General features: G+C 31.2%; 1 protein-coding gene across 1 annotated transcript; it reads left to right on the top strand.

The window, feature by feature from the left end:
* The first annotated feature begins 8,079 nt into the window (after window positions 1-8,079).
* LOC137826050 (uncharacterized) lies at window positions 8,080-9,181 on the top strand. The gene has a single exon (XM_068631892.1). It carries the CDS (start codon window positions 8,199-8,201, stop codon window positions 8,820-8,822), a length of 624 nt encoding a protein of 207 aa, XP_068487993.1. The 5' UTR covers window positions 8,080-8,198; the 3' UTR covers window positions 8,823-9,181.
* The last annotated feature ends 721 nt before the right edge of the window (window positions 9,182-9,902 follow it).

Raw genomic sequence — 9,902 nt, 5'->3', positions numbered from 1 at the left:
TTAAATCATGTTATTTATAACTATCTTTATTTGATAGAATCTTATTTAATTATTTGATGTTATTTATACTTATTTTAATGGAGTGTCCTTACTTTATTATACTTAATTATTTTATGTTAATTATACTTATCTTTATTCGATGAGTTGTTTCGAACCTTATTTTTTATTTGTTTATTTCATTTTTATTTAAATGATACATTATTTAATTTTTATTATATATTTCTTAATTTAATTTATAATATAAATGCTTGGATGGTAAAAAAAACTATATCTATATATTTAAAAAGATAAGAATTATTAATTCTAAAGTTTTATGACAATCATAACTATTTAGGATGATAATTATTAATATACTTAAAATAATAATAGTAATAATAACATAAAACAAGAAAATAAAAAAAAAAATTATTTCGGTAGGTTTAATAGTCTCAAATCGCTTAGGAGTCGAGACCAATGACAACTTAAATACGCCTTACTCCCTTAACCCATTTAAACGTCTTTTAATAACAAAATCATAGCAGTGTTTTGAGCTTCAAATGGATAATACTTCGAATGTGGTGATTGAATTAACAATTTTATCTAACGGACTTGAGGTCAAAATACTATAATTGTCTATGGGGATAGAAAAGTGGTTTCAAAGACAAACCATTATTCCCCTTAGACCTCAACTCGGAGGTTTGTTACGGTATGCGCAATAGTCTCACATCACTTAGGAGTTGAGGTCAATGACATTTTAAATACACATTCCTCCCTTAACCTTCTAAGGCGTCCTTTAAGGTTAAAACCATGATGGAGCTTTGAGCTTCAAAACAAACAATACATCGGATGCAGTGATTGACTCTAACGGTTTTGGTTCTGATACGCTCAATAATCACATATCGTTTAGGAGTCGAGACCAAGGACAATTTAAATACACATTGGTCCTTTAACCCATCGTGATATTTTTTAAAGACAAAACTATAATAAAACTTTGAGCTCCAAAGCGGATAAAACTCAAGACAATCCAATCAATCTTACATGATCTCTTGAAAAGATACTTTAAGTATGTTTTGATGATAACAAGAAAACTATAAAGATGTGTTATCATTTCTAAGGGTGCAACAGATGCTGTCTTGGAAGGAAGAAAGATGATATTACACAAAATGTATTTGGCATTGTCAAATATTATATGTCCATGACAGACGATGATGTTGAGAAAACAAAAACGTGCTAGACGAAGTCTTAGTTGAAAGTGTCAGACGATGTGTCAAAGGAACTTGCTAGATGATGTTCAAACTTGTAAAAGTTATACAAAGGTCTCACAAATCATGGTAGACAATGTTTACAAAAGAACTCAATAGACTAAACTCATTATATAGTGTTAGAGAGAGCTAACATAGTTGATTAATGGTGAATGCTCAACAATGTGTCAGACGAATATAAAGTCATATGTGATAGATAATGATGCACGTTGGATGATCTTCAAAGGGAAGTTCACAAACTTAACATTTCCATTCTATGTATATTCAAATAATTATCAAATGTTTTCTACACTCATTTTGATATTAAGAATTCATTGAAAAATAAATAAATCAAAATGAACAATTGAAATCAAGAATATAATATGTTTGCAAATTAATTTTAAATGTAGGGCACAACTAATTTTATGAAAATACATGTGCTATAATGTTTCAAGGAAGAAATATAATATCGTAGTTGCTCATAAATTGTTTTCGAGTACAATTGTGCTTTATTGGTCAAATTCAAGTCTATATAAGAAAAGATTCCAAAAAACAAATTATATGATTGATAATGTATTAAAGAGTTTTTCAAATTTTATATAAATCAAATTAAATATATTTATGCTAAATTTTTAATTTAAGTTAACTGGAAAGTCTTGATAATATATTTATGAATTAATAAGAATCAATAAGATTAAAGAATTTTCACATTCAGTGTTTAATGAATCTGTGAACAAGAAAAGAAATCATAACTTCAATTGTCATAATATGAAAGCTATATAAATACCTTGAAGATCAAGAAGACTACAATACAAGACCATGAATATACAACATGATCAAAATTTGTAGTGTGCATAGTCTTACATTAAGTGTATTTCATATTTGTTATTTAGAGCACTTATTGTCCGGGGAGTGAGCCACACATTGTAAATCATTCACTGTGTGAAGATAACTATGTGAGTTGTCATTGTTGCTCTTTATTTGAGAGTGTTTCTCACTTGTTGATGTTAAGATACAAGACAATTCAGTCATCCTTAGACAATCTCATGATAAGAGACTCTAAGCATGCTTTAACGATAACAGAAAACTATAAAAGATGATCCATAACAAAAATGTTAAGAATGCATAAGTTACCAAAACACATCAAATGATGCAAACAAGATTGTGCTAGATGAAGTCTTAGGTGAAAGCGTCAGACGATGTCTCAAAGGAACTCACTAGACGGTGTTCAATTTATGAAAGAGTTAAACAAATGTCTCATTAAGATGGTAGACGTTATCTACAAAAAAACTCAATGGACCAAGCTCATTACACGATGTTAGAGAGAGCTTACACAGATGATAGACAATAAAAACTCAACAACACGTCAGACGATAATTAAGTCATATGTGTCAGATGATGTTAAAAATAAGTCATACGATGATTAAGTCATACACGATGGATGATCTTCAATGGTAAGTTTTCAAACTTAAAAATTCGATTATATATATATATATATATATGTATGTATGTATGTATATATATTCAAATGATTAAGAATTCATTATAATCATTTTTTATACTAAGAATTCATTGAAAAAGAAATAGATCAAAACGAATAGCTGAAACCAATAATAGAATGTGTTTGTGAAATTAATTTGAAATACAATGCAAAATGTTTCTATAGATATGCTTAAATGTTTCAAGGAAGAAATATCTTCTTCACTATGCCTTAGTTAGGTTATCTTGAACACTAGCAAGGATTAAGGTTGAGACTAGAGAGAGTAATTGAATTTGAATTCGCCAAAGTTTCATTACTAAAAAAGGAAGTCTGGATTTACAAGAGTGAGAGGTTTTATGTATAGCCATGGAAAGGGGAAGGTGGTGTTTGCATGAAGCTACCTAAACCCTAGCTTGCATGGCAAGTTAGGGTTAAGGTTTGAGTCTTGTCGCCCAAGCTTCTCTCCAAACCCTAGCCTGCTTAGTAAGTTAAGATTTCTAGAAGCTTTCACATGCACCTCTAGTTGCCTAGGTTTAGGGTTTCTTCCTATTCTATTTGTGACCCAGAATACAAGGTCGAACAAAGGAAGCTCCCTAATCTACTATCTACAACTTTATTCAAGACTTCAAAGTAAACAAATATATTCTTTTGTGTCTCCATCTTTGAGCCTAAGTTGTTATGACTGGCTTTATCTATATGGATCTCAATCAGATATTTTAAGCATTCACATCATAATCATGACTTCAAAATCATTACACATTTTGCACAAGTATAGAAATATCTTACTATGAAAATTTGCCAGCCCCTCATTTGTACCCATAATTGATTATAGAATAATGATCAAGAAAGACCATATGGTAAAATATTTTAGTTTGTTGTAATTAATTAATTTCAATTGATGACTTTTTGTTTTAAGAAATATAGATGAGAAAGAAGTAAAGGAGATACAATTTCTAATAGAAAAAACTAGTTAAGGAAATATATGTAAATGATTAGATAAGTTCACTTTATTTAATTAATATTTTTTCATCTTTTGTGTTACATTTTGCATTATAACATAATTAATGAATAATTTGGTGCAATCTTTCTACAATGAACTTGTTATTGTTATCGAACATTTTACCAATAAGTTTGTCTTGTTTTTTTCGTTTATCATGAAGTTTTTTTTTATCATTAGAAAAAAATGTTTTAGAGTTGTTGTCATGGATTGAATACTTTATTTTAGAGTTTTTTACTCAAAAAAAGTTTCATATCTTAGAATTTAATTTAATGAATTATTTAATATTTTATATTTAGCTTGTTTGAAAATTAAGTTATATAAAGTTTGAATTATGATATGCAATTATTTTTTTTTTTAATATGCCAAAATTAGATGTTTCCTGTAAGTTTGATATAAGCATGGTTATCAAACTCGTCGGTTCACCCTTAACCCCATTGGAGTCTAAGAGTTCACTACGAGTGAACTTGTGAGTAAACTCCTTTTTTTGCAGACTCAGACTAGACTCGGACAGACTCAATGAACTTAGTGTAAACTCGCGAGTTGGAGGCCAAGTCAACGAGTTCTGAAAAAAAAAATCAAAACAACCCAAAGATGTTTGTTTCACTTAATGTTAGGATATAAGGTTCGGTTGATACCTAAACTGGATCTTGTCGTGCATTTTCATTTTGCTAGGTTTGTCGTCGTCGTCACTGCGCTCGCCATCGTTGCCTCATCGTCTCGCTTCTCCTCAAATTGTTTTTTCATCTCGCTTCTCCTTGGATCACATCGCCATCTCGTTATGGATTGTCTCATTATGATGCGTCTTGCATCACTGTCGCGATCCAATTATGCTTCATTTTCAGGTAAGTGCGATGTTACGGCTATGCATTAGGGTACCGGGGAATTGGGGGAAATATTTTATTTAGGGTTACAATAGTGCAAATTGGGGGTTTATTGTGTATTATAAAGTTATTTTTAAGTTGGGTTGGGGTTTTTTCAGAGTGTGAAAGATTGCATAATTTTTTATTTAGATGGTGATTGAGGTAAGATTGGGTTAGGATTTTTTTTATTTTTTTTTTATGTTTCAACACAATAACATTCTAAGATGTCAGGGAGTGGTTCAAATTCTAGTAATCGTGGTACATATTTAACACTTCCGCCTAGAAGTAAAAATGTTGCGGGAAATAGAACAATGGAAGCATGGAACTGATGTTTCCAAGAACAGAAAGAAGGTGAAATGTAATTATTGCTCAAAGACATTTATGGAGGCATTTTCATATTCAAACACCATCTTGTCGATACTAGATATGACTTTGAACCTTGTGTATCAATACCAAAAGAAATAAAAGTTTTAATGTTGAAAGTTTTCTTATAAGCTAAACATGTCTCAGTGAAGAAAACAAAATTGAATAGCCTTGAACAAATTGATGGTGTAGAAGAGAGTGAACAAAGTGCTAACAGTAGCAAGATGTTTAAAAATAAATTTATTGATGGTGATAAAGAAAAAGTGTGACAAGTTGATCCTCAAGTTGCTGAATTTTTCTACATAAGTGTCATCCCATTCAATGTTATTAGAAATCTATCTTTTTCAAAAATGTGTGACATGATTGGTAAACATGGAATTGGCTATAAACCTCTATCATATTATGATATTAGAGAAAAGCTTTTGAGAAAAGCAGTTGACAAAACTGATTTACAACTTCAAAAGTACCAGGATGAATGGAAGAGGACAGGTTGTACCATTGTGTCTGATGGATGGACAGAAAAGAAAAGACGTTCAATTTGTAATTTTTTTGGTGAACAATCCTAAAGAAACTGTGTTTCTCTATTCATTATATACTTCCAACATCTCAAAAAATGCAAAAAAAAAAAAAATAATTTAAAATGTTGGATGATGTGGTATAATTTTTTGGTGAGGAAAATGTATTGCAGGTAGTTAGTGATAGTGTTGCAAATTTCAAGGCATTTGGAGAACTATTGATGAAAAAACTGAGCATTTATATTGAACTTCGTGTGTTGCTCATTGTATTGATTTAATCTTTGAATATTTTGAGAAGCAGATAAAGGTCCATGAAGTGATTATTAGAAAGGGAAGAAAGATCACTATCTACATTTACGGTAAAACAATGCTAATTAGCACATTGAAGAAGTTTACAAAGGGAAGAGACCTAATAATGCCTTAAATGACTAGATTTGCTACAACTTACTTTACTCTAGCTTGTTTGTATGAAATGAAAACATCATTGATGACCATGTTTAGCTATGAAGAATGGAAAACAAACAAGTTTGAAACTTTGCAGGAAGGTATAAAAGTTTAAAGTATATTATTATATAGTTGGTTTTGAAAGAATGTAATTATATGCTTAAAAGTTGTTGCCCCTCTTATGGTAGTCCTTTGATTAGTGGATTCGGATGCAAAACACATAATGGGATTCATATATGAGGAGAAGAATTGTGCTAAAGAGAAGATTAAAAGCCCTGTAATAATATCAAAGAAAATGTAACATTTCTAAATTTTCTTTCATTTTAAATTTAAATACTTATTTGTGTAATTATTTCTAATATGACATAATTGGTACGTGTTATGAACCTGTTTGGAAAATCATTAACCACAGGTGAGATAATCAGCTTCATGGGGCTTTGCATTAAAAAATCTATTACCTAGACCCCCATTTTCACTTTGAACCAACTTTTAGAAATGATCATCTTGAGGTGAAAGAGGGGTTGTACATATACATGAAAAGATTGGTTAGTGATGTTGCAAAAAGGAAAAAAATCAATTTGCAGCTTATTGACTTTCACTTTGCTAGAGGACTTTTTTCTATGGAAAATGCAAAGGATTGTAGGAAAGCTATGCTCCTTGGAGAATGGTGGGAGATGTTTGGGGATGGAACTTTATAATTGAAGAAGTTTTCTATTCGAGTTTTGAGTTTGACTTGAGAATGTGAGCGTAATTGGATCTTATTTGAAATGGTAATTCAAGTTCATGAAGTTATTTAAGGTTTTTAATTTTCTTGATTTCATTTATATATCTACTAAAATTTCATATTTAGTTATAGGTTCAGAGTGTGAGCGTAATTGGATCTTATTTGAAATGGTAATTCAAGTTCATGAAGTTATTTAAGGTTTTTAATTTTCTTGATTTCATTTATATATCTACTAAAATTTCATATTTAGTTATAGGTTCAGAGTGTGAGCGTAATTGGATCTCATTTGAAATGGTAATTCAAGTTCATGAAGTTATTTAAGGTTTTTAATTTTCTTGATTTCATTTATATATCTACTAAAATTTCATATTTAGTTATAGGTTCATACAAAAAGAAAAAATTGTTTGCTCCAGAAGAAAATGAATGACTTGGTTTATGTCATGTATAACTAGAAGTTGAAAAACAAGCAAATTAGAAAAATTGTTGCTTTCCCATTTGATGACATTGAGTTTGATAATGAATGGATAACTAAAGAATGAGATAGTGTTGAGGTTGAGCATACTCAAGTTGAAAATGATAGTGTAAATGTTGACTAAGCTAGAACAAATTCAAATGATCCAATTCTGGATCATGTAGTTGATCTTGATAATATAGTTTTTGATGATAATGTTGATGAACAAATTACATCTGAAGAAGAATTTGAAGATGGTGATCAAGATCTTAGAGATGATTTTCTTAAAAAATTGGATGAATGAGACTTTTAAACTTGATAACATTTGTGTTATTTTAGTTATTTAATTATCTTATGAGTTTGACAGCTAATATTGTCTTAGTTTATGAACTTGCTTATTTCATTATTGTGAAATTGATTTTTTTTATTGAATTTTTATATAAAGCAGACTCTTACTAATGTCACATTTATAGACTTCCCACAAATTTAAGTAGCCTTAAAATATAAAGATGGGGAAGGAAAAAACAATTACAACATTATAAAAACATAATTTTCTTCTTAGAATGATATGAGATTACTTACATATGAAAATAATATATGAAGTTGAAACTGGACACCTTTAAGTAATTAACTAAAGTGGGCCCTTTCGGGGACAAGGGGTTGTTCAACCTATGATTTAACCACTAACTAGCGTGTACACTTTAGCATCATCAATTGGTTAGGATTTTGATCTCTCCACTTGGTCACACACCATCACACACACAGGGATTCTACACAAACTCATTACCACTTTCCTCTCCTAAATTTGTATTAAAGAACTTAAACATAAACAAATTCTGATCCACATTAAACTCCAGATTAAATCAAAATAATGGTCCAGAATTGTCCTGGTTCTCTTTTCTTTCTAGTGTGCACCAATCTTCTATGAGGCTCCTTCTCTGCAATGATTTCTTCTATTTCACTTTGTCATCTTGTTAATTGTTATTTATTTCTTTACTCTAGAGGAGCAAGTAAGTGAAAGGGTCACAAAAATTACACATGGTCTTCTTGTATATTTGGCAATCTCAAAGTCACAACTTAAACCACCCAAAACACTTAACAAGTCCATTCACATATTTTCTCTACCCTATATCAGCTAAGCATGAGCAGTGAAAATCATCACCTTCCCCATCATTACTTTTACCATCACAACCTGCACATCCATCGCAGAACCACATTCCTGCCAATGCTATGTTCAAGACCATCCATCAAAGATGTGAATCTTCCACAGTGCAGAGACCAACCAGGATCCTTTTCCAATGACCCTTTGTCCCCAAGAATTGGCTGCATGGGTCAGGTGAAGAGGCACAACAAAATAGTTGGACTTCTCACAACCAAAAGTAACACCAACACCAACATCATTTCCCCTGGTGTTAAGTATGCCAAGCTTAAAAAACTCTTCTCTGGCAAAAACTTAGGCAGCACCACCACCACTGTTGCGGCTCCTACTGTCTCCACCTGTGGAGCTAGGCCAAGAGGAACAGTAAACAGTGCAAATGTGTCCAGGAGCCACAGGCACAGGTGTAAGAGGAATGAGAATTCTGTTCCCATCAGCATTGAAAATATGGATCTTCCTCTACCTGTGATCAAGAGAGTGCAGAAGCCAGAGGAAGAGAGACAAGTGGATAGTCTTTGGAAAAGAAGGTCAGGTGGGGCTGCATTGAAAAGCTTACAACTTCAACAGATTCACCATTCAAGACATCATCCTCAGCTTACAAGTGTTTGATGGGTGATCAGATAAGGCAGATGCAAATTTTTTTTCTTTTTTTCTTTTTCCTTTTCACTTGAAATTTTTACATTGGATAATCTAAATGGCATGTTTTTAGTTTTCGTGCCGTTTGATTTCCTGGTGTATCTCACATGGAGGTGGTACAGAATATCCTAGTTATATCGTGAATAGATCATAGATCTAGGCTTGTATTTGTTCCAATATTAACCTAAAGAACCTACAATTGAGGTTTCTATGTAAAAGTTGCAGGTTCTGTGCCGAGAAATTGGCAAAATAGATTTTGGTTTGTGAACTGGAAAACACCATGAGTGCCATCTCATATGAATAACTTAACATGATGCAGACAATTGATTACATTACGAGCATCACTGTCTCACAAAGGAAAGCCCTTGTTCTTTAATAATGATTGATTATGATCACTCCAGACATCCAAGTTAACAACATCATGTTAATGTAGGTTAACCAACAATTGATTCAATTGAATATTTAAACTTCAAGAACAAAAAAACAACTATATCAAGCAAGGAAAAAGTTATCTCATTGTTCACTTCCAGAAGTAACTCAATCAGAATATTGTCACTGAACAATGTTGAGATTTACTGACTAGAAATTTAGAACAATCCTTCTTGTAAATCAGATTTTGCAGAATTGAGTTAATTGTAACATGTAATATTCTCAATATTGTTCAGTGAATGAAATTCATCAATGAAAATTATGGATTTGCATTTTTCTGGCTCTGAAGCTTATGCTGGAGCAATGGAAATCACAGTATACAACTTATATCAGTGAACACACCAGCAGCAGTTCCCCTTGCTAGGTATATACATAATGCTAAAAACATTAGCTAATTATCATGAAAATATATGGAATGGAAGATCATGTTATGTTGGATCAATTAGTACAATTTATTTCAGAATATATATGGTATTTCACAAAATATACACCAGCATGTTACAGAAAAACAGGTCATACATTAATTTTCCCTTTTATAGTTAAACTTACAGCAAGTAATGCCTTAATTTCATTCTTCCAAGAATGTTAATAAACTGGTATACAAAAAAAATAATCAAATCATGT

The sequence above is a fragment of the Phaseolus vulgaris genome, chromosome 8 (assembly GCF_000499845.2).
Source record: "Phaseolus vulgaris cultivar G19833 chromosome 8, P. vulgaris v2.0, whole genome shotgun sequence".
Classification (NCBI taxonomy): domain Eukaryota; kingdom Viridiplantae; phylum Streptophyta; class Magnoliopsida; order Fabales; family Fabaceae; genus Phaseolus; species Phaseolus vulgaris.
This window is presented reverse-complemented; position numbering and strand designations above follow the sequence as displayed.